Source organism: Ixodes scapularis, unplaced genomic scaffold (genome assembly GCF_016920785.2).
Source record: "Ixodes scapularis isolate PalLabHiFi unplaced genomic scaffold, ASM1692078v2 PGA_scaffold0__279_contigs__length_252992795, whole genome shotgun sequence".
NCBI classification, from domain to species: Eukaryota; Metazoa; Arthropoda; class Arachnida; order Ixodida; family Ixodidae; genus Ixodes; species Ixodes scapularis.
In genome coordinates, this window is record NW_024609835.1 from 70,167,747 (window position 1) to 70,193,457 (window position 25,711).

Sequence of the window (25,711 nt, forward strand, 5' to 3'; positions counted from 1 at the left end):
ATTACATCATGATTATCGCGTTGTCTCGGACAACTACATGCTGAAACAAATGTAAGCGCTATCCTTCTCTACTAACCAGGATAGCATTGGAATTCCTGACTTTGTCGTCGTCTTTTGTCGATTCACCGCGGCGTTAATCATGGTACAGATCAGCCCATACTGTAAGGCTAAATTCACCCCACTATTTTGTTTATTTTTGCAATGACAGTTCTTTTTGTTTTGTCACGACGAATTTCTATTTATTTTTAAAATAAAATTTACGCCACGTTTTTGGTTTCTGTGTTGTTATGTTTTACTGCTGATAAATTTATATTGAGGCCACGCACTCGATCGAGTGAAGCGAGTTCGTCAAACTCACTTGAAGTCAAGTGAGTGCTTCAGGAAGAAGCCGTGTCGCACACTATAGAAATGACACTATAAATGCGAAGTGAACATGGTTGAAGTGCACTAAATTAGCTCATCTGCCTAGGGTATAAAAAAGGCAATAATTGATTACTGTAATTGAACGACCATCTAAGTATGCGTGTAACTAGTCGCTGCTCAAAAACTCTTGCTCATAAGAACCAAGACACTTAGCGTCATAATCTAAAACCCTGGTACAATGAGAAATAAAAGAATGTACAAGAGACACAGCTCCCTCCATCTCTGGGTTTAGATTATGATGTTTGCAAACCGGCTCGCCTGCATACATTCGCTCTTTACACTTAAAGTCACGTTCGGATCCACGACGGCGAACGGTTAGTTTTAAATTCTGACTAACCGAAATGTGCCGCTCTTAGCGTGCACGAGCCTTGCGCTGACGTCCTGCATCCAACTACCGCCGTTAAAACCTCTCTCTGTCGCCACGTCACGTAGAAGGCTGGTAGGATCTTTGTTATTCTTTCGTTTGCATTAGAAGGTTTCCCAACACTGAGACTCCGTTTCGTTGCTTGGCTTTCGAACTACAACTCGAAACTGGGGAAAAAAAAAAAATTAAAGACAAGAAAGAGAGGATCAAAGAGGAGCTTGGACTGGATGAAAGGGGAATTAAGCAGGATTCCGGAATAAAAAGGGAATGGATGCACCGGTAGCGGTTTCGTAAGGGGGAAAAAAGAGGGTTAGGAAAGTGAAGTGTATTTGTTCAGGATTTATGCAGGTTAGCAGGCGAGAACTAAAAGGTAAAGACGAAGGCAAAGAATACGTAGCGATACAGAAAGGCAAGGATGCAAGAACGAGAGAACACAAGGCCGAAAGGACGAACGAGCGCCACAAATTATCGACTCTTGAAAACTCCTGTAAGTAAATTAGTTGCGTAAATTACCGCACAAATATTCCGTTTGAACGCGACATATCTGCTACATATTTTCCAGAAGGATGTGTTAGCGTTACATGCAGATTTTCTTTACCACGAACTTATCATTGGGCTTAACAAAACAATAATTGTAAAGCAGCCTGTAATCACAAGTTCGATTAATCACGCATACTATGGTAACTGCCAAGGTAAAAACTAGAGTCCGTTAATACGTTTCCAAAGTATACCGAAACTTCCAAGCTCTCGCCGTGGTGCTCATAGTCATTCACATCCGTGCCTCCATTTTGGAGCCTTGCAGAGTACCTCTACGCATACCGCGTCGCTGGCGTTGCCGAAGGGTGTTTCATGTAAGTGTGCGGCACTGTGGATCGACGCTTTAAATCATTTGCGACATCATTTACAGTGCAGTCTAGCTGCACTCGTGTAATCATTACTCCGTGCTTCACGTTAAGGACGCCCAGGTTAATAGCCATACCTCACTGGTAAAATATCTAATCTTGAGATGAGTCACCTATCACTGTCTCGATATCCAAAAATACCAAGAATTCATTCGACGAGGGTGGTTTTTGCCGTGTTTGCATTGCAGTGGCGAAATTTATCGCCTAGAGCTTAGCCGCTTATCTCTATCGTCATATTTGGCCGCTGGCATTTTTTAACACTTTTTGAACATTCAACATCCATTTCTTGACAACTGCATACAAGATGTTCAGGACTGCATAGCAACAGGCCAAGAATCTCCGACGAGTCCAGCGTGTAAACCACAACGATTGGCCTGAAAGGCCCTGTACAACGTTATTTGTAATTTTTTTTAATTATTTTAATAGACCGTGAGAGACATTCTGATTGGTTATCTTTTTGTGTTCGAAGTAATTTTTATTTCATTTGTTTTGTTAGATACTGACTGTCTTCTTGGCGGGCGATGTGTTCTGTAGTAAAGTCCTCCCAACATGTCCAAAGCTGAATACCACGGACGCGTTGAGTAGTTCTTATTTTCCAAAATTCGATTTGTTGGGTGAAGTGGAGTGTCACTTATGCCACCGCGCAATCTGGGTGAATTTGCCTTTAACTCTCTTTAATCGACAAGCTTTTTTTGATGTGTGTGATTTATCTTAAATTCTTTATTGATTCGAGCTTCATGTTCTGTTCAACTGTCATGTTCCTTTCGTATAACAGACTATTTAATGGACTGCTAATTTCTTAGTTCATCTGACACTGCTGAGCTGAAGAGGGAGGCTAGCGGTTTGATTTATAACTTGTGAATAATTTGGAGGCAATAGGGGTACATTTGTAAGTACATATTTCTGTGCCGCAAATACCGTAATTCTTAAATCAGTATTTTTTTCTATTCAACGTAGAAATATAGGTGTAAACTTAAATGGCGAGATTTTAATTAACAGGACTTAAGGCTAGATGAAAGGTTGGGGGACCCTGTGATGTTGCAAGAGTAGGGCTGAGCATTTTATGGATCAACCTTTCTACTAGTATTTGGTAATTTTTTTTTTTTTTAAATCACTATCACTGTTTTAATCTAGATCTCTTGAGCTCTGAGTTAAAACCACAAAGCAACAGTAAATGCCTGGCCGGCTTGCTGGAAACAGCGTTTTCGCTGAGACAGGGGTAAAGAAAGCATTGTGAAAGCCAGCGCACCGAGCTGAGCGGGACACAAACCTCGCTTCAAGACGCTCGCGCGCCCCAGCCTTTGCAGTGCTTTCCCTCACCCAGTCTCAGCTGAGACGCTGATTCCAGCAAGCCGGCCCAGGTGTCTTACATGCCCATCTATTTATTCTCGAAGGCAATACTGTTGACTTGTAAAGTACTCAAGTTTATTATATACAAAATAACGAAAAATGATTCGCTGTAAAAGAAAGTTTCTATTATGGAAAAGTAAACAGGAAAAAAGGTCGGTAGGCCTTTCTTAGATTTTATACTTGGAAAGCCACTGAACCGATTAATATAATAGTTAATTAATGGGGGGTGAATAATCAAGCTATATCTTATTTCAATACTATTCATTATTGACACACGTAAGAGAGAACTGCCAGCGTCTTAAGACAAAAGGTAAAGGAATATTTCAAATTACAAGGTATGAGGTTGCCTAGTGGGAACTGGTAGAGATGTTGCCTCTGAAACCCTTCACCTGAATCCAGGCTCCCACATCTGTATCTTTCAGAATTCTGTGCCCAGACCCCTGCGTGGGATCCCATCAAGCTCCTGCCCGATTCACAGCTTGCAGTGATGAATCCTGGCACTCCTTTTTGTTTTAAATTTTCTTCAATCGAAATTCAGAATAAAAGGTATTGACACTACAGCTTGCATTGCAGAGTTTTATATTTACCTGCATGCGATATTGACTTAAAAATTTCCATAGTGAATGTGGCTTGTCTATTGCAGCTTTCTTTTCAGATCTAAATATAGTGTTGTACTGAACACTATTAATACATCTGAAAAGAAAGCTGCAAGCACGCTAGAATGGCTGGCGAAACTATAGTACAGCGCGAGCTTAAAATCGGATGCCGAAATTGAAATACACAGGGCATAAGGTTGGGAGCCAATATTACATAAGCCATCGATTATAACTTGGATGCCAATATTGGTTGAAAGACCCATAACCAAAAGTGGTCCAATGATGGCTTAGGTGCTGGTTAAAGTGTGTCACAACGTTGGCTTAAATTTTTATTTAAACGGCGATCCAACAATGACATGAATTCTGATTCAATATTCGTTTGATTATCGGTTAAATTGTGGTACAACATTAGAATTAGTGAAAGTTACAACATTGAATCGGGTAGCACTTTCGAGAAAACCAAGCCAAGGTTAGACCACAATTGGAGCCAATTTTCGCCATTGGCGGGCCGATGTTGGTCCAACAATGGCGTGCTGCTTGGGCGATGGAAGGCTACATATAGAAAGAGAGAGAGCCTACTTTAGGTTGTTTTTTCGATCTTTGTTTTTCGCATATTTGTATATGTCGTCTTGCACGTTTTTCTAGCGCTTCTAGTGACCGGTCATACAAAATATCGTGTTTCCTTTGCGGTATTTTGCTCCTGGCGATGCTGCCTCATATTTCAACAGATTTTCATGCTATATATAAATATTTTTTTTAAAGAAAATGTAATTAAATTTATTTGTTACCAATATTTTGTAAAACAAAAATTACATTACAAAATACTACCGCAAAAGGTAATTTGACCGGTCATACAAAAATCATGTTCCCTTTTCGGCATTTGCCGCCCTACGATGCTGCCTGCTCACATTTCTACAGTTTTAATGCGAAAGCATTAATTGTCCCATGGAGCGAACCGGCGTTATCAGATTTTTGTATGATATTTTTTAATGACGAGTAATCGAAGTATTCTGTTGCCAATAGTTCGTAATGAAATTACATTAGAAAATACAGCCGCAAAAAATAACGTGGCAATTACAATATTACTTGAAGAAGTAACGAATTACTTCCCAAGTGTGCTCAATGACGTTCTTTTTTTAATATGAAAATGTACAGAAATGGTACTGGTGCCGGTTACTATACGCTGACTGTTTTTCGCTTAAAATGTTAAGCGAATTATCTTAATATATAGCGCTATAGATAGGCATTGGTATACGCGCTGCAACCAATAAAACAAAACATGTTATACAAACATAGAAAACAAATGGCCGCACGTAGTTTCCACGATAATGCTTTCCTTGTACAAAAAAAGCCGGAATGTATAGATCTCGATTGTAGATGCCTCCCCCCATAGCGGTTTAAATAACATTTTCTACTGTCGCTAAAAAACGCAAAAGCACATTAAAACAACAACGTAAAAATATGTATCCTTTTGACCAAAGTGTTGGCTTATGACAACAGAGTCGCGGTCATGTTATGAAAACAAGGTCGTACAAAATGCGCACCGATAACCTGTTAAAATAAATATAGAGACGGTCGATCTAGCCGGCGGAACCTGCCACTCAAGGACAATGTTCTTGGCATCGTGACTGCGATAAGGCGGGACGTCTTACTACAGTTTTTATGGGCGGCATGATGGTATACGCACCGATAATGTCAAGGAAAGTCTGCGACAATTTTGAGGGAGTATAAACTGCTTCACGAGACACCATGTTCTTCAAACAGAAACGAAATCTTCATTGTTATCGATTGACAGCGAAACTTAAAGGGTAACAGTACATTTTCTGGATTTTAGAGCTACAAATGATTTTAGTGAAGGGACCGTCCCTGAATTACAAAATGTCCTTTTTTTTTTTTAGATGTGTATATTTTTGTCGATATCTCAAAGTTTTGTTTCAGGAGTCTACGGCGAAACCGAAACTGCCGGCAGAAGCATGATGACAATCCTTGTGATCAGATGCATGGCCCTCGTGTGACCCAAAGTCCGTACTGCCATACTTCAAATCGTACGACTGGCCCAGTTGCAAGAGCAATTCCAACCCGTCAGGTAAGATACCATGGCTGTTTTAATGCTTTGCCTTGTAGGCATCAAACGTCTCTAGCAGATATTAATAAACATTCATAAAGTTGGGTTCATATTACATGAGCGAATGACATTTCAGCGAACAGCGCCATTTGAGCGAATCGACGTTTTAGCGAGTAACGGGGGCGCGCGTTAACTCACCGCCCCGCGCTGTGCTCACGCCGCTTTGCAGCGGCAGTCTGTGGCGGCTCGTTACAAAAATGTTAACCCACTTGGCCCACACGTAAACGCCACTTCGCGGCGGCAGACTATTCGCTGAAGTGTCTTTCGATGAAAAGCCGGTGCTCACTAAAACGCCGTTCGACTAGCTGAGTGTCCAAGCATTGTTAGAGTTCGGCTGTTCTCATTACCGCAGTAGTTGGACACAAGCCACCACCCGAGTGGCCGCCAAGGCATTCATTATTGCGAGCCGAAGTAGGGTGCTCACGCCATTCTCGTATCCAATCTATGAGCCGTGCTCGATTGTTGTCAGGCGAATGGTTTCGATCCCAAAATTACGTTATCAAGCTCTGAGAAGGCACGACTAAATAGTCCTCTTTTATCCTCGCAATTTTATCGCGACAAAGGATCTTCTGAATCAGTGGTGGTCTGTGCGAGTATACTTGGTCCAGGATAGGACCAGTACGCATCTGCAGAGTCATGAACATTCAAACCCTATATCGTTTCATGAACCCTTTAAGAATTCTAGCACAGCATAGCGTTATGATTGTCAGCCGAAAATAGACGTTCTGGTTATGAACTTCCTCGGGACGTATTACGTAGTAATACGATGCCCCTTAAAAAGCCAACCTTCCGTAAAGATCCATTTTTTTATTTAATTGTTTTGTGTTTAGGACGTTTTTGCGGCGCAGCTCATTATTCCGACTAGAAAAATGAGCAAGCAAGAGATATTAGTTTACGACTAGACTTTTGCAAGATGATATGTTCGCAAAAGTATTTACGTAATTTTAAACGTCACTTTATATTTGTTTCGTTTGTTTTGTCGCTTGTTTCCATGAGAAATAAAAAGAAAAAATTGAACGGAATTTAAAATAAAAAAGCGATCATTATGCTGATGAGAAACGCTTTCGTTTCACTAAGACCAAAAACAAAAAAGAAATATGCAATTCAAGTACCCTTTTTTACTCAACAAGAGAGTGCAGCTCGTTTCTTGCGATCCAAGCTATCTCCAAGCGCTTTATTTTTTTAGAAACTATTTTGCTGCTCACGGGCCTGAGGACGACACGAAGCTCATCTCGTCCTTGGTTAGATCCTCTTACGACAAGCGGTATCTTTAAAAACCACTCAATCATGTTCCCTAAAATATTTATAATCCCCGAAAAGATTTCCTTCCTAGTGACCCTTAAAGCGCGCGTCACACTTTTCCAATGGAAATTTAAACAAAACAATTCAGAAGTATTAAGAGCGATGGTTCCTGAACTTCGTTTTCGTTCCAGAAAACACTTCTGATATCTGTTGAAGACACGCCAGAAGTATATTCCATGCGTGGAAAATGCGTGTGCCTTTGTGGTCTTCTGAAGGGACAGTGCTATCGGCATGAACGCGAGCCCATATCTTTTTAGATATTAAAATGTATGTAGGATGTTACGAAGGTCGCTGCTTAGAGCGTGTACCAATGGGTTTGACTTCGATTACACGGTCCCTTGCGCCACCAAAACATTTTTTTAATATATACCTACGCTTCCGTACGTAACGCTCAGTATAATGTGCGATATCAAATCACCTCACAACTTCTCGCGACAACGTTCGAATAGCACCAAAATATTTCTTGAAGGGGAAAAAAAACTACATGAAAGCTTTATGAGTGGTAGCGAAGGTTTTGATAAGAGATCTTGGGGTGCCAGTTCGTTATTGGATATGGGAGATGAGACCGGGGCGAGTGAGCTCTGTTCGTTAAGTATGTTTAAGTGACGAAAAAATATCGACATTTAGTGGGGACTTAGATTATGATGTTTCCTAACCCGCTCGCTTGCATACTTTCGCTCCTTGAAAACGTTGCTCTCTCGACTTAGTGAAAATCTCTAGCTATTAATTATAGAGATATCCAGGTTTGCAAGCATTTACAGGACTTAGTGACTTTTCACTTTATAGGGTGTAAGTAAATGCAAATGTTGTGCTTTCACCCTTTTGTATACCTTTGTCTAGGTGCTAAGTTTTTTTGTGTTTTACAAAGTTTCACCAGCTTGCTTTTGCTGCGAACGATCGCTTCCCTTTTCTCTCAGTATGCAACAGATATTGCAACAAACGCCGTTGCCGCCGGCTGACTCCATACTCTAAAAGCCAATAGAAAACAGCGAACCCGACCATGCAAATAACAATTTAAGGTCAAGTACGAACAAAAACGCGCCGAAGTAAACATTTAGTAAAATGACGACTTAAAAAAAAGTCTTAAGAAACAAATGACCGGCCGATGTACACCTGACGGTCATCCGTGAGCTCCTTAATAAAGGACGCCGCATTTCCTTATGCAAATCCTAGGGTGCCTCCCTCAACGTCAGTCTGTTTAGGGTGATGCCATTTTTTTTTTGTGTCCGATGTTGACAGCACGCGCTCACAGGAAAAATACAAGAAACCGTCGAGAACAAAATGTCGACGAAGCACAGTCATTGCCATGAGCGCTTGGCGCTCTTTCACGCGCATCAGAAAAAAAAACGCTCGAAACAAAATGGTCAGATGTTATCACCCTAAGCAAAGCGCGCATGAAGGCACTCTAGCAAACCTTTGTTCCGTGTCTCGCAATATTCCGGTGCCCAGAAGCCCCTCGCCCTGAGATGAAAAAAGGCACTCACTTCTTGCGTGCCTGGCCACCTGCTGAAGCAGCGTCTCGAAGTCCTCCTTGGGGTCCTCCTCGTCGAAGTTCTGGTGGTAGCGGCGCCCTCCACCCAGCGCCGTGAACACGGCCGCCAAGTTGAAGAAGCAGTCTGAGTGACCCTTGGCCCTGTCCCTGAACTCGTGGTACAACAGGGCCACTACCTGCCAACCGAACCGGCGCAGCGTCTCGATGAACAGCTGCCCAACTTGAGAGAAGGAACCGTTCATCCTCGTCAGCAGCCTGTAGTTGGTGTGCTTTACGTCGAAGTTGTCGTTTTGGCCAGACGACGTCACCACCGGCAGGTCCCACTCGGAGCTGTACCGTGCCACGGGTGCCAGCACATACGAACAAGCCGGCCCGAAAAAGGCATCCACTTTGCCCGCGATGTAGTGGTCAAAGGCCACGAGGGGCCCGTGCGACGACGAGCAGTTGGTGTTGTTGTAGTTGACCACGAACGTCATATTGCCAGTCTGCCGGAGCGTGTCCACGGCGACGAGCACGGCTGGGACCACCTTGTGCAGCGAGTACGGAAAGGTATCGTCGTCCGGCGCGAGGACCAGGAGTTCGGGTGCCCTGTTGGGGCCCTTTAACCGGAGCGCCTCTTCCCTGATGTCCAGCGCCGCGCCGGGCAGGGAGAGCCTGTGCTTGGACAATTCGCCGATGCACAGGTGGCAGATCACCAGCAACACCGCACCGATGCTCAGGGCGCACGGCGTTGCCGACGGCATCGCGTCACGCTGTGGTCGAAGCGCTGGCTGCTAGCCACAGGTGGAGGCGCGCTCGCGGGTCCGCATGCTCTCCGTCAGTCGACGCACGTGATCGCTTTCTGGACTGCTAGCCGCCGTGCCTTCGAGCCGGGGCTTCGACGCTAGGTTCGGGACCCGAGGTTCGGGGGACTGCGGGCGCCGTGGCGCCACGCTGCGGCCCGCGATCGAGATTGGCAGCCATGAGGGCTCCCCCAGAAGCGCGCCAATTTCGTAAAATTTTGTCGTTCGTTCCGACCACGGTACTCGCACTTACGTAGGGTTGTTGCCTTTGTTGGCTCTAATGCTCGATGCTGTGTTTGCTGAGTTAGTTCACATGGAGGCGAAAATATATCCCACGGTGACTGCTGGCAGACGGCTTATAAATTATTTTTATTAGCCCATTGTCCTGTATTTCTGTAACAGTTTGATAGCAATATCTCGAGTATTTTCATGTATATCATTTTCGACTTGTGCTCAAAAACGACGCTTTTCCCCTCACTCACAGTTTATATTCGTCTTGGTTTCGTGACTGATCCTCCAATCCTTTAAATTAAAGTAGCATTTAAAAAAAAGGTATCAATTGTTTGTTCTACCAGAAGACGTCGTGAAATAACCTTGGGTTTGAGCTTCGCACACTTCACAAAAACCTATTAAGGCAGCATGCGACACAGCATATTAATATCTGAAGCTTAAATGTCGATTCGACTCTTATTTTTTCTGCATTTGTCAAAAATCTACAATGTTTTTGCTGTTTCTTTTTTTTTTTTCAGGAGAATACATTATAAACATTTCCAAAGAAAGTGAACCGATTCCTAAACGTTCTCGAAGCCGACCAGAAGCAGTTTTATTTTTCTTCTGCAAAAAAATAAAAATAAATATGAATCGATTGATTGATTGATTGATTGATTGATAATAACTCTTGGACAGCTAAACCTGACCGTTATTAATCACAAAAATAGGTACGACTCAACAATCCTAAAATAGCATTGAGTAATTGAAATCCGACCTTATTCATGTCGTACCAATGTCTTTGAGTTTTCCTTTTTCTGAGAACTATAGAAGATGGAAATGGGTCGCCTAGAGATGTATATTTGACAACTTTCCAAGAAAGTGCTTAAATGTGTTTTTTGACATGCAGGATTTCATTTATAACCGAATATTTCAGCGGTTGCGATCAAAATGGCGTGTTATGTTGTGTCTAATGAACACATATTTTAAAGCATAGCCCCTGCAATAATGCCTAATAGCAATGTAGGTAAATAAGAATAAATAAAACCACTACTGAACTTTACAAAAAAGATACTAAAATTATAATATATATTGTAATATAATAATAACAAACACGTGACCTTCAATCAAATAAGCAAATAGGCTTCATAAAACAACCAGAATTTAGCTAATGACTAAAGCATCTCTCCGAAAAGTATTTAAAGAAAGACATGTAAATCGTTCCACAGGCACTTTTAAAGGGAAAAGAAAATCGTTACGATTTTTCTGATTATCGAAACAATCTCTCAGCATTCGTCGAGAAGGAAATGGGCATCTGTGTGTAGATATTGCCACGAATGGCAATTGATGAGGCGAAGATAACTAAAAAAAACTAAACGTTTAATGGGGCGAACTTGTGCCCAAAACAAAAAGGGAACAAAAGAAAACAGTAGAGCGCCGCGGGCGTTGATGTCGGCGAAACCGCAGGATCGAGCGCCGGGGCGTCGACTTCAACAAGACCCGCTTGAACAGATGTTTGGACACATAAGACAAAAGCAGGGATGCAACTCGAACCCCAATGTGCCTCAGTTCATATCTGGCCTGAAACACATTGGGATTCAGAAGCTCCTCACACTGTCACCGAAGGGAAATGTCGAGGAGGATGAGACGGACCTCCTCCAGGAGTTGTCCCCATTTTCACTTAGTAGCGAGTCACTCGTGGATGTTGTGCAGCATGTCCCACAGTACGACTTTCCATCTTTGGAAAACATCACTGAGTTGGCAGCCCATGAGGAGTCCCATGTTATTGACAACTCTGCTACTTATTATGTTGCTGGCTTCATTGTTAAAATGTTTACTGAGAAGGCTGCAGAAGGTTGTTGTTGTCCTGACTTGCTTAGAGATGAGCACAGTAACCTTGATGAGCCACATCAGTTTTTTATGATGCTGAAAGCGTACCACGTCCCAGGCAAGCTCTTCGGCAACTTGACTGTGCCATCAAGCGCAGCTTTCACACTTGTTCAGCTGCTCGAGTCAATCTTTCTTTCTGTTATCGAAAGTGTAGCGCACCTCCGAAGTGTTTGTGAAACATTGTACATAACTCTCTCGCGTGTTGGTGATTTTAATTTTTGCACTCCAGAGTGTCGTGCACGGTTTTTAAAAATGTTTTGCCGAATTCGATTGTGCTGGCATGTCCGTTTTGTAAATAGAAACTTGGATAAAGTTCGCTTCCATTCTCGCGTCTCTGGTGTGCAGCTTGAAAAGTTCAGTGGGTAGAAGATGATGTTTCAGCCTTTATGTGGCATCTCATAAGATATCTGCAACAGTAAAATTAATTTTATTGGGATTTTATTGGGCCGTGCAGACTGCACACTAGCCATTTGTTGGGATTATTTGCATTCAGTAGGTTGCACTCTACTGGTCTATTGTTATGACTGCTTTTTTAGATGGTCATGTCTGCTTTTTTCCTATTGTGGTCATGTGGAATGTGTAAGTTCCCATATTGATCTTTGTTAATACTCTCTTAGGTCACTCATCTCGGATGCAACTTTCTTTTCTTTTGGACACTGTTTCTGCTTTACACATATGTGGAGCGTGAAGGAGATTGAGATCAGGGGTGTCCACCAACCTGGCAAGCCTTAAGTGCTCAGGGAATTTTGGATCACCTGGAAAAGTCACGGAATTATCAGGGAAACTGTCAAAAGGTTGGCTAAATCAGGGAAAGTGACGAGTAAAAGTGGCACGGTGGTGCGGAACGAAGCCCGGCGATCAGTTGTCGTCACGGTTCTGCTGAATAACATTGCCCGAAATGTCATCCTTCGAAGGAAGGAACAGGCAGGAAATTTTATCAAAATAGTCAAGGGAAACCTGGAAAAATCATGGACTTTGGAAAAGTCATTGGGTAGACACCTTGTAAGATGTACCTAATTAGGCAGTGCAGATTGCATGCCAAGCCTTGGTGGAATCATTTGTGATGAGTGGGTCGCAGGTACACCGGGCACCAGTCTGATTAGCAGTCTTTTGTCAGCCATTTCATGTGCGCTTGTTATGATAGTGGTCATGGTAAACCTTACATGTTAAATGTGACATGTTAAACGTGACATGAACGTAAAACCTGTATTAGACCGTCCGTTGGCTTTCAGTTCTTGTTATTTTGGTCATTATTGTTACTTAAATCAGCAGGAGCAAGGTATTTTTAATTCTGTAGTTCAGGCTGTGTTAGGGTTATTTAATGACTATGTCACAGACTAAGAAGGTCTATACTAGTGGCAATCTTGTTTAGGCATTTACTTGTCTGTTTTTCTCATTGTGGTCATCGTGCATTTCAGATTTCTTATGCTGAGCGTTTTATTTGCATACAAATTGCATTGGATCAACGAGCTTTGATACTGCATGGCCAGTTTTTTTTAGTATGTGTTGCTGATGCTGCATATGTTATGTGTGTGGTGCACCTTCCATGGAACATGCTTGAGAACACAAAACAGGCTTGCAATCCAATTGCAGTTGTAACATTGTAATTCCAGTTGTTTGATAAGATTTTCATGCATGCCATAATATGCTTGTCATTTTTTTGTAGGATGTATTGTATGTGAATCCTTGATGCACGGTGCTTATGTTTTGTAGTTTTGGTAATTATATACGAGGCACAAACTGCCCACCATATTTTTGTTGCGAAAATAAACTGTGTTGATTACTCCCTGGTGGTGTTCTTCTGGACAGCACAAACCTACATGGGTTTCCTGGCTTGTAAAGTCAGTGTTAACTGTATATAGTATTGTGCATTAGTTGTCCGCATTAGGAATCGTACATACGTGTGAAGTAATTACAGCTGAAATTTACCATGCGGGAATAGTAGGAAAAACATAACTCGCGGCAAACCAGATGGCGCAGGCTACCGCCCAATACACTACGCCAAACTATATATCTATCCATCCGGTAAGTATTTTTATTGTGACTCCATTCATTCAGTTGGGGACTACGACGGCCGCTCGGTGCGCTCCCTGCCAGCTAAATGGGCCGCTGGGGCCTATGGGAGTGTCCGCTCTTTACCTTGTGTAGATTACTCTATGCCACATCGGCCTGGAGGGTCACGCGAAGGATGCGATTGAAGCGCGACTAGGAGAGGTGGGGACAAACATTATTAAAATTTATTAGTTTGTGACTAGAAATATAATCATTTGTATTTTTATACAAGCTGAATATAATTATTAGATATAATCAATCATATTTGGCGCGCTACAAAATTCAAAACTGTCTTTGTTTTTGCTAATATTATGCGTACTTCTTATTAGCGTCCTCTGTACGCCACTAGCAAAAAGGCCGGCAAGCAATAGCGATATTTGCAGTACTTTGTATACCTCGTGGCGCGCGGTAAGGCAGGCTGCTGACGTCCGTCTGGTTGCTTGTGTTTCGGCCTTCAGTGCTCTTCGCTTTTAATTGTTTTAGCGGCAGTTAACTCCGTTTGTGAAGTTTTCTTGTTTGCTCGGGCGTGATTAGCCCAGTTACTTGCGCGGGAACTCGGCAGCCGTGTGCTTGGACCTTGGACGCTACTGCGTCCAAGGGGCTCAACGTCCTTTGCGACGATGAGCACAGCGCTATACGCAAAGAAACGGTGCTCCTTGGAAGTGGGTGAAAGCGACACCCGCACGGCTGGCGTCTCGCTGCACCGGTTTCCCCTCAATTCTCGAAGGTGAGATTTCGCTACTCTCAGTAACATGCCTGCTGTGTGATGTCATGCCCCCTTGTTTGGTCTTCTCTCAACTCTCGTTAGTTTTACCTAAAACTATTAGGGTTGTCTGGATGTGCACGAGAAACTACACCTGAAGCCGTAATATGTTATACTAGGAATGTTTCAACTTCAAAATCACCCTGACTTCACTGCGTTGTGTGCTATCATTATAAAAGTGCCCACGAAATTCAAATTTACCGTACCGGCCTGGCTCTGAGGAGCCTAGGGTCGTGATCATAGGCGTGGTTATCAGTGGTACCGCACATATATATAGTAGGCCATCTGTGCGTAAGACTCGTGTTTTTACTCTTCATAATGTATACAGAGCATTGATGTCATGCATTTGTTAATGTCCTTGCTCTGATTTGCTTTGGTTTGTGGGCATTTTGGCTACATTTCTTTTTCCAAAGTATTCACGGCACCCAGATAACAGCATGCCTTATCTGCAGGCGCGAAGCCTGGGTTCGGTTTTGCAACAACCGAAGTCTACAGGGGAAGACTCCATGGCAGCTACGAGACAGGGTAGTTTGCTCTTTACATTTCGGGGAGTCAGCTTTCCTGCGGCCCGGACACCTCCGTCACAATGCGTTGCCAAGTCTGCTTCCCACAAAAGGTAAGCAGACCAATAAACTTTCCGTGCACTTTGTGACTAAGCATGGTTAACCTGCTCTTAGAAAAATAGTGAAATATTTCAGCCACATGGGGCTGAAATATTGCTTCTGTGGGCTCATAACACTTTTATATTATTTTCAGAGACGACGCGTGGCGACATTTCCAGCAAAAGCTCTCCTGGTTCAGCTATTGTGCATGGTGAGCTTTTTCACTGTAACTAACATAAAGTGGCAGAAACTGCCAGCACTACTGCGTTACCTCATGGTCTTTATTACCTGAACATTTTGCACTAGAACTAGGTGAGATAAGCAGGAAAAAGCTGGTAGAACATGGTCAGAGGTACTGCTAGAAGTTCATTTCAGGCCCATCAATAATGGCATGTTTTATTTGAGGTAATATAATCAACGTCAATATTGGTCCACAGAGCATCTTTTGCCATGCCGCCACCAGTCTTCCAAAGTAAAGCTGCCCATGAAGGAAAGCGATATTCATTTTGCGTTAAAATAGGTGAATTCACCATATATTTGCAGAGCTGAGTTCGCCACTCCCATCGAGCTGCACATACTTCGGCGGTTCAGACTCACGGAGCTTCTCTTGTCACCCTGGCGACCAGTCTTCCGAAATGGAGCTTTCGTGGGAACAAGGTTATTTTTCTTGCCGTGTGTTAGAATAGACACATAGAAAGGAACTCAACTACTCTTCCATGACTAACTTTACGCTAAATTTGCAGAGAGCAGTTCTCCAGCCTCATCGAGCTGCACGCACTCGCGCCGCTCAGACTCGCGGAGTTCCTGTGGTCACCCTGACGACCAGTTTTTTTAGGTGAAACTTTCGTGGGAACAAGGTGATTTTTCTAGTCGTGTGTTAAAATAGACACATAGGAAGGAACTCAACTACTATTCTATGAATAACTTTACGCTAAATTTGCAGGGAGCAGTTCGCCAGCCTCATCGAGCTGCACGTACTCGGGGCGCTCAGACTCGCGGAGTTCCTGTGGTCACCCTGACGACCAGTCTTCTGAGGTAAAACTTTCGTGGGAACAAGGTGATTTTCCTTGTCGTGTGTTAGAATAGACAGATAGGAAGGAACTATACTACTATTCCATGATTGACTTTACGCTAATTTTGCAGAGAGCAGTTCGCCAGCCTCATCGAGCTGCACATACTCCGGCCGCTCAGACTGGTGGAGTTTCTGCGGTCACCCTGACAACCAGTCTTCTGAAATAAACCTGTCATGGAACGCAGGTGAACTTCCTTTTTATGCGTTCAAATAGGGGAATAAGGGAGGACTTCCTCTTCTCCTTCGCTAAGTTCACATTAAATTTCCAGAGCGGATTTCTGCGGCTTCGTTGGACCACACATACTCGTGCACCGTATTAAAGAATAGTCCACTAGGGGCCCATAGTAAGTGGTGGCCGAATATTGTTTGTGCTATTCTTTTAGTCCCATTCTTTTTCATGAGCTGGCTTTCTTAGTTGGTAGAAACAGCGCAACTTGACGAAGGACAAGAAACAAGGAGTATACAGACAGGCGCTGTAAAAGTACACAGGTGGCACTGTTTCTGCCAGCTAAGATAAACAACCAACCCGCCCAACTTTCCGCTCTGTTGAACTTGCTTTCTTACAATAGCGGTTTTGCAAAAGCCTTTATTTATTTCATTTTGTTCGCAGTTGATCACACTTACGCTCTACCTCAAGATGCTGCTCCTGCTCAAGAGCCCAGCGGGGACGTGGCTGACTTGGAGAGTTTGGTTTCTTCACCGTCGTCTAGAAACTCTCTCTCTGGCTGTGCTGCTGGGCCTTCTCACAAATGTGAGTTCTTTCTATGATGCGAACTTTTTTCTTTGCAGGTTTTTTTTCTGAAACCATTAAAGGTCAGACCGCAAAAATAAAAAGCCAAGGCTCGAAAAACACCAGCGGATAATAAACTTTATCTTGACGGCTGATGGCGCAAGGGGTCACATAACACAAGACCGGGTAGCTGGCAGCTACAAATCGAAGTTTGTTCAAAGTTCACCATATTTTTGTGTTTCATGGTATTGTCATTGCCAAACACACAAAAAGACAAAAAAATGTTCCTCACGCAGGTGTTAACACTATCGGATCAAAAGAGCTCAACCGGTTTCACTGAATCATAAGTCTTCCCACAAAACCTCACGTGAGACAGTGTTTTTATAGTTATCGAAAAGCTGCCCTGGTCACATGTGTGTGATGCTGAGCCTGTCATGGTCCATTGTCCTATCTGACAAACCTTAGTTGCCTGTTTTTTTTGCGAGCGCTTCACTGTTACTTACGCGATGGGCGTAAGTAAGGTATGGTCAAGCTTTAACAAAATGCATTTCACAGTTTGGATGCCTATTCTGACTTGCATGCTTCTGTGTGCGCCCTTGTCTTTTTGGACTATCAGGTCTCTGGCCAACATGAAGCGCCTAGACCGACATAAAGATTTGGTGCTTTGCATATGTGTAGTCTGTCATACTTTCTGTTCTTGTTTAAAAACACTTTAAATCGTTGAGGAGTATTCTTGAGTGTGAACGTATTACACATTTAATAAATTGATGGCGAATGCAAGTTTTTCTTGGAGACCTGATCTGGGTCACTTGGCAAATTGCAGCACCCGGCAAAAGCCGCAACATCGACAAGAATAAGATGAACGCCATGAGAGCCAAGGCGCGACAGCTTCAAGAGCGTAACAAGAGGCTCCAAAGATGGCTGCAACGACAACGTCAGATGAGGACTGTGGCCGAAGTCGTTGAGAGTGCCCGCGCTCATGTGTCTCTTGCTGTCGCTGCACTCGTTGAAGCCCATCTTAGAATGAGCAATGTGAGCCGGTTTGGCCGGAGACGGTGCAGCCACAACAAAGCCTTGGCTTTAGACCTCTACTTTCATAGCCCCAAAGGCTATAAGTATTGCAGGTGACTGTTCAGGCTGCCATCAGTAAGGTCACTGCAGCTATGGCTTCAGCGTGTGCCACTGAGGGTTGAATTTTACCCTGACATTTTCGAGCTCATAATAAAGCGGGCAGCTTCTTTTTTTCGGGCCGATCGGGCCTGCAGCATAGTGTTTGATGAAATGCACATAACAAAAAATCTTTCATACAAACCCTCGTCTGACAGGTTTGAAGGACTTGAAAAACGTAGTGTAAAGCAAGGCAAAAAGCTGGCAAACAAGGCTCTTATGTTCATGGCAAAAGGAGTCGGAACACCATGGAAGCAGCCACTTGGCTATTTTTTTGCTCACAAAGGCACACCTTCAGATGCCCTAAAAGATCTCCTTCTCCTGTGCTACAGCGCCCTTGTGGACGCTGGCCTGGAGCCGGTAGCTGTTGTATGCGATCAAGGGAGCCAGAACGTGTCTCTTTTTTCAAGCATCGTAACTGCCGAAAAGCCTTACGTAAAGATCAGTGGCAAGCCACTTTTTTTTCCTTTTCGATGCTCCGCACCTTTTGAAGTGCCTTAGAAACATGTTGTTCGAATACTACTTCAAACTTTGTGATTACCTAGTGAAAAGTTCCGACATCAAGGAAGCTTATGAAGAGGACCGTAAACTTGAGATCCGGTCTATGCCGAAGCTGAACGATAAGCATTTTAATTTGACGTTCTCGTCAAAAACCAATCACTGCGCAGCTGCATTGTATGCCCTTGTTACTTTTCAGCACTTGCCAGCCACAGCTGTTCACACAGCGAGATTTGTTGAAAGAATCGACCGTCTTTTTGACATCCTAAATAGCTCTCAGAAATTTGCAAAGACGCCATATGCCTCTGCAGTGTGTAACGGCTCTATCCATGAGGAGTTTCTGAAAGAGTGCATTCTGGTGTTTAAAAGCCTGCAAGTACTCGGGTGTAGAAGGCAGCCGCACAGCATTCGTGGCTTCTGCTTGACAGTTAGGTCACTGCTGCTGCTCAGCAATCACCTCAGGGCTAATTACGGTTTTTTTTTTACCTTTTAACCCGCCATTTGAACCAAGACGCCCTTGAAAAACCTTTTGCTGTTATACGTTCAAAATCTGGTGCAAACACAAACTCGACTTCCCGTCAATTTCAGGCTGCGTTCAGGCACCTTTTGATTAGCAACCTATTCAAGCTGTCGGAAAAATCAAACTGTGCTGACGACATGATGTCTCTCCTTGCTACGTTCCCAGCAGGCCTCTTGGCACCTTCTCTTCCTCTTGCCTTAGGAAGCACAGTTTTTCTTGACACGACAGACGATTCGCTTTCAAACTACCCTTCGGCAATGGAAGAGAACAACATGGTTTATTTTGCTGGGTGGCTGGCATCGAAATTCCTCAAGGTTCATTCCTGTGTGGGAACATCTCAGAAATGTGAGCTGAGGACAGAAAATGCGTGTTTTTCTGAAGGAAATCAAGTGATTTTCTATTTGAGTGTGAAAGGCACTGCCGACTCCGACATTGGAAACTTCTCAGTCCCTTCTGCTTCTTTCCGATTATTTGTTGCAGCTTGTGAGGAAGTCTTCGAGACAAGTATCAACAACCTAATTTCAAAAGAGAGCGTAGGGCGTACTCTGTGTGTCCTTTTTCACCAAAAGGTTCCAAAGTCTCTGACTGTATCTAACGAAAGTGTTTATGATGATTTGTTTTCTCTAATTGCCAGAGTCAGGCTGCACTGGTTCGCGCGGAAAAAAAAAGTTGAACTATTTGATACAGCAGCAGCAAAGTGTAACGCGAGGCAGCAAGTGCACATGCTACGTACGTGAGACCACCCAGAGTATTTTTAAAGCAGTGTAGGCATGTTTGATTCGCAATTTCATTTTCTTCAGTTTCTCGAGGAGAAATGTAGTCTTCTGATTCACATATATAGCGCTTAAGTCTGTGAAGCGACAATGGCTTGTGAAGTGCAGCATACCACAGGGCTCCAAGATGGTTTACTCCACTTGGCTTCCTTGACCTGCACAGATCAATCGTTGCAGTGTAGCAGCACCAGCAGATGTAAGTCAAAATATTTTCAGCATTATGGTACCTTGCCCAATGGCCGCGTAGACAAGTGTAGTTATTTTTTCTGTGTATTGCAGTGGTGACCCCAGTTGTCCTCGGAACACCGTGAAACCTCTGAGTTATTAGTGGCTGCCTATGAACTGTCAATGTCCTCACAACATCCAGACGATTGTACATTGTCTTATTATGTTATAATGTGCCTTATGTACCGATCTACTAGTTTTCTCTCACCATGACACTTCCAAAATATTGGATACCGATTATTGTATGATTCTAGTGAGTGATCTGATTGAATGATTGTAAATGAATAAAACAAATAAAACGCGACTGTTAATACAACGTTGGAGTGGCATTAGAGTTACTGTTGTGTATTTCATATGATCAACATACTCCAGCAATTTGATCCACTCTTTTTCTGTGACATTACATCATTCGCTTTAAGGTTTCTCACACATTTCCAAGGGATCCTGAAGGAACAAAGAGCAAAACACTTTGGCTCGAGTTCAACCACAGTGCTAAGACACGATGGTGTGAGAAAATGAAACTACTCTCATAGCAGGTCGGCTAACAAAGTCGGCTGCATAAAAAAACGTTTCGAACAAAATATAAGAGCAAGGGCAAACAAGGGCGTGAACGATCCAGTATAAACACAAGGTGTAAACATCCCAAGAAAAACCGAGACTGCAGATAAAAAGAACGACACACACACTAAAAAGTATCAAACAAAGCTGAAACACGGAGCTATATTTGAGACTTTTTAGTGTTTATGTCGTTCATTTCACCTGTAGTCTCTGGAATTATTTTACTTTTCGCGCCAAACCGCACGCACGCATGACGTCACGTTTTTTTTCCGGATGTGTCGTCATTTCCTGTTTATTTTTCGTTCCGCCGGAAATGTCCCCGCGACTCATAGATGGCGCTAAAGCAGCCCCATGGGCCGCCATTTTTTTGACATGTGGGCTTCTACGGAACCTTCGCTACCCATGTAGAACATTCGGTGCGTAGAATATTTGGAACTTGATCAGACGGCAATGTTCTTGCCCTTACGAGGAGGTCAAGCTAAAAGAATAAATAAAAGGACAGCCCACTGACTGGAATTGAACCTACACCTTCCGCGCGACAGTCAAGCGCAGTAACCACTCGGCCACGCACGCGCTTGCTCACCGACGCGCGTGGCAATGTGTCCTAAATTTTGTCAAGCCAAAAAAAAAAAAAATCCATGGAATACAAAAAAACTGCATTCTGGTAAATTCTGCGGGTATCCTCAATTGATTCTGGTGATTGCGTAAACTTTAATTTAATATCAAGTTTGCAAAGAGCGCATTAGACGCGGTGTTACGGGCGCCGCGTTTGAATAAGGTATCTATACGCTCTGCATTGGTCATGGCCAACTTTCTGGGACATTCCAATATAGTTCTAAAATATCACGTTACGTGGCGTGTCAACCTTGAGCGAGATTTGAAGGCGCGGGTTTCCCGCTATGTCAACCTACTCGCCATTCCATCTTTTCCAATTCACCCCTTTTTTGTAATAGCGTGAAATGTTCTTTGACTAGGTGCTCACCCTATTGAAAAAAAAAAAACAGCTTAAGCTGGTCCCAGCTTCAAGCTGAATTATTGCTCTAGCATGCCCAGCTTGGCATGCTGGTCAAGATGGTTGATCTGGTCATACTGCTGGTTTATCTGGTTATACTGGTCATGGTGGTTGATCTGGTCCCAGCTTCAAGCTGGGTTATTGCCCCAGCATGCCCAGTTTGGCATGCTGGTCATGCTGGTGGACTTCCCAACCAGTTTAACCTGTTTGAATTAATACACAGAATAAACAAGCCAAGCTCTTCAGAAAATCCAACTTGGCATCCAATTTATTATTTTCGTACTCACGGCCGCTTCACATGAACTCAGACATATCCTCGGCGCTGAAACAGTACTAAGCGACGCACAGACAGTGGTTCTAGGTGCAAAGCCAACAACGTTAAACCAGATTGCTTGTCTTTCAATACAAAAAATACTAGACACACGCAAAAAACAGGCAATAGCAAAAAAAATAAAAAATTCTACACGGATGAGCGAAGCAAACCTGGGTCCTTCCAGTGATGGGGGCGAAGCGGCAACTTGCGTGGTCGGCAGAGGCGAGGAAATTCGTGTGGCTTGGCTGGCATTGGCGATACTCCTCGGCACCACCGTCATTCACGAGCACACAAACGTTAGAAGACACGAAGCGACGCCTCAATCGGGACGCCCGACATCTTCCCGCACTGAACGGACTGCCGCTCGCTGTCTCCTCAAAACCCACTTCGCTTGCACCGTCGTTCAGGTAGTCTCCAAACAACGCGCACACAGCCGTCCCCTTGAAAATCTGTCCAAGTTAGCGAAACGCGTCTCAAATTCTCCGTTCATACCACTCTCTCTCTCTATTTTCTAGCACACAAAGGTAGCTTGCAGCGCGCCTGACGCGCCCGGTTGTCTACCAAAAGCGAGAGGACAAAGAACAGGACATGGCCTCGTTTCAGGAGGGATCGGTGGCCGAGTGGGGATGGGGTCTTCTTCTGGGACGTCCTCCAACGTACCCTGAAGAAGGACCTCCCCCTGGATGCGCATGGAATCCGTTATCTATCGGTTAAAAACGAGGAAGGTTTTCCCTTTGACCTGGTTATGCTGTTGGGTCTGCACAGTATTTGGAAGTCCCGAATGGCTGTACACAACGCTGACAATAATGTACGGGAGGCGCGGGAATATTTTCGTGAAAGTGTATCTTTGCTAGTTGAAGTCAACAGAGCACAGAAGTGCGAGCCTGAGTGGCTTCCGCGCATTGAGGCGCTTTTGTCCATGAAACAATTTTAGCCTCCAACGCCAGTCACTTCGGACTGGGTTAGTTTAGCCTTGCCCTGCTTCCTATGGTTTGAGCGATATGCCTGCCTATTTGACAATGTAAAAAAATCCGGCAATAAAGAAAAAAAAAATCGGTGGCCGAGTGGGCTGAAGCGCACACCCAGCTCAACGCGCGTGGAGCGAAAGCTCGCGCTGCAGAACCCAGGGATCCTGGGTTCGAGCCCCACCCCTGCCCGTTTCGATCTGGATGAGCATCGTACCGGCGTGCGGTCGTGTATCACTACTGCGTGGTGCACGTTAAAGACCCCAGGCTAGTGGTTGTACTGCACTGGCTAAATTGCTCATCTACAGCGTGTGACTCGTCGCAACTTTAATGGCAGACCAACTACACGCTGTATTAATATCCCCACAACCCAATTATTATCATTATTATTATTTCAGCCTAAGCCGACCTTGGCGCGCGCTCCCAGCAATGCCAGTTCGGCTATCTCTAACCGACCTTGGCGTGCGCGCTCCCAGCATGATCAGCTTGACCACTGGGATTATTAGTACGACCAGATTCGCCAGCTTGTCTCCCAGCATGACCAGCTTGTCTCCCAGCTTGACCACATTGGCTCCATGAAAACCAGTTTGACCAATTAGGACCAGACTGGCTCCCAGCTACACCATATTGAATCTTAAACCAGATTCTAGTTAAACCATGCTGGTTTTTACTTAAACCAGACTGACCAGCTTAAATTCTTGCTTGCCCAGCTTAAACCAGCTTGATTGCCAGTTGAACCAGTTTGACTGCCACATTGACCAGATTGACCAGCTTAGTTACCATCTTGGCCGGTTGGATTTTCATGTTGGTTTTTTCCAATCGGGCAGCATTTCGTGTGTGCGTTTAGGCGTTGTAAGAAGAGATTAGGGGGAGAAGTGAGAACCAATCATATACGCGCTTAGGGCGCCAGTATTTTGTGAAGAACGTTAAGCGTGGCCGCGAAGCTCGATGCTAATTGTTTAACGGAGGAAGATCACGTGACCTAAAGCCCCTTTATACAGGCGAGGAGGAAAGGCGAGGAAAAGCTCGACCTAAAGCCCCTTTATACGGAAAAGTAGCGACATCCTTGGAAGAGTGCCGCCTGCTATCTTGGGCTGATCTAGGCGGCGCTACCGTCGACGCGCGAGCGCGAAAGAGCAAGATATAACAATAAAAGTGTGCATAAGGGACGAGGAGGGAGAAGGAATGCCTACGGCTGTCGGAGTGCAGTGCATGCTATGAGCTTATCTAGCCAATCAAATAACGCCGACTGTGCGACGTCACGGCTTTCATCGCCGTTCTTTGAGCATATTTTTGAAGGCTGGTAGACGTTGACAATGCGCTTTTAGCCTGTGTGTATGTGTTTGCGTATTTGCGTGTCGTGTCTTTCAGCCTTTGACTGCGCTCTGACTCAAGTATAGGAAGGCCGCCTGCTATCTTGGGCCGATCAAGGCGGCTCGACAGTCGACGCGCGGGTGCAAAAAAGCAAAACATAAAGATAAAAAGTTCAGTTTTGAGTTCAGTCTGATATAATTTCAAAAGTTCAGTCTGATATAATTTTGGTGGAAGCTCCAGGGTCGGTTGTCGTTTTGATGGCCCATTTTATGTATATTGGTGGGTTCCAATTGACCTCAACCTTGTAGTTATATCAGTCCCGTAGCACGTGCTGAATGGGGGAACTGATTGTCAATAAACTATTCTAAACGCCGTAGGTATCTGTTCTTATATGCTCGGAGTGAGTAATTGGTTATGTATGCATCACTTTTGATAAGTAGGAGTAAACTGCCGTTATAGTGCAGGTTCTGGCTAATGCGCTGGAAAAGCGGCTAGATTGTGCTAGGCCTGGAAAAAATATATTCCGATTAAAAGGTATTGATCGCTCTGTGAGGAGATTTATTATATCAATATATGTCGTACGGCTCAGTGGGGCTGTAAGCTAAGCAAGCCATAATTGTCGAATCTTTGTAAACATTCCTCAGAGAATGTTGCAGATGTTCTTTGGATGTTTTGGGAACGTTCTTAAAACCTTGTTAGAATGGTGATTAAATGTGTTCTGTCGTGCTCAAAACGTTCTAAAAATATCCCCTAGAAAACATTCCCCGAATGTAGCGATAAGTGCCTGCGCCACATTCTGACAACGTCGATAGAATGTTCTTACGTAAATTTGCAACATTCAGAGAATGTTGCAGAAGTTCTTTGGATGTACTGAGAACGTTCTTAGAACCTTGTTAGAATGTTTCAATGTTGATTGAATGACCTGGTAATGTTCTATGTCGTTCTCAGAACGTTCTAAGAATATCCCTTTGAAGACATTCCCCGATTGTAGCGATAAGTGCCTGCGCCGCATTCTGACAACGTTGATAGAATGTTCTTACGTAAATCTTCAACATTCCAAGAATGTTGTTTATGAATTCCCGGAATGTTCTCAGAACGTTCTCGTGCTACGTGGGATTCTGGTACCTGTAGTTCTCCCCAGTTTTCCGGCCGCGTCGGTGCGCATTGTACGCCCGGCGTCGGGTTAGCACGAGACATTTAGCCAGGTGTTGACTCATGTTTTTCGATCGGTGGCTTTATATTTTGTATGCCACGGAGCTATAACGGCACCAGGCAAAAAGGCCTCGGATATTATGTCTTCCCGCAAGAAAAAAGCATGGCAAAGAAAGGTTGGCAGAGACGGACAGAGCGGCAGGAAAAATAGCGTTTTACAATTTGTTTCGCCACTTGCTTCATAATTTATATACAATTATTGCACGTCAGCTAAAATATGTAAGATTACAGGGCACGAGACATAGAGCGAGCCGAAGTGTTCCGTAAGCTGTAATCTCTCTGACCATTTACTCTGTAGCGGCCTATTCGTTGGTCTATCTCAAATAAGACCTCCGCACTGCTTTGCGGAGGCCGTTTTTAATACACTTCTTACTCGGTGTATTTTGGTGGTTATAACTGGGTTATTGCGACGACATGTTTCAAGCACAACTGTGCTTCAAAAGATCAGGACAATCACTAAAAAAGAGTAGCGATTCCCGATATGCACCACTTGATATAAAAC

General features: G+C 44.0%; 1 protein-coding gene, 1 long non-coding RNA gene and 1 pseudogene across 2 annotated transcripts; 2 read left to right on the forward strand and 1 right to left on the reverse strand.

Moving 5' to 3' along the window:
* Positions 1–6,961: 6,961 nt before the first annotated feature.
* Positions 6,962–9,297, reverse strand: LOC8027630 (atrial natriuretic peptide receptor 3). The gene is made up of 2 exons (XM_042292131.1): positions 8,547–9,297; positions 6,962–6,969 (listed from the first exon to the last, which is right to left on the reverse strand). Exons 1-2 carry the CDS (start codon positions 9,295–9,297, stop codon positions 6,962–6,964), a joined length of 759 nt encoding a protein of 252 aa, XP_042148065.1.
* Positions 9,298–15,695: 6,398 nt separating this feature from the next.
* Positions 15,696–16,249, forward strand: LOC121833067. The gene is made up of 3 exons (XR_006076541.1): positions 15,696–15,707; positions 15,994–16,107; positions 16,192–16,249. It is a non-coding gene; the product is annotated as an uncharacterized LOC121833067 (long non-coding RNA).
* A 2,788-nt stretch (positions 16,250–19,037) lies between these two features.
* On the forward strand, positions 19,038–19,605 carry LOC115329785 (annotated as a pseudogene).
* The last annotated feature ends 6,106 nt before the right edge of the window (positions 19,606–25,711 follow it).

Excerpts from the sequence above, each read along its gene's own strand:
- LOC8027630 (XM_042292131.1), bottom strand. The coding sequence starts at position 9,297 with ATGCCGTCGGCAACGCCGTGCGCCCTGAGCATCGGTGCGGTGTTGCTG.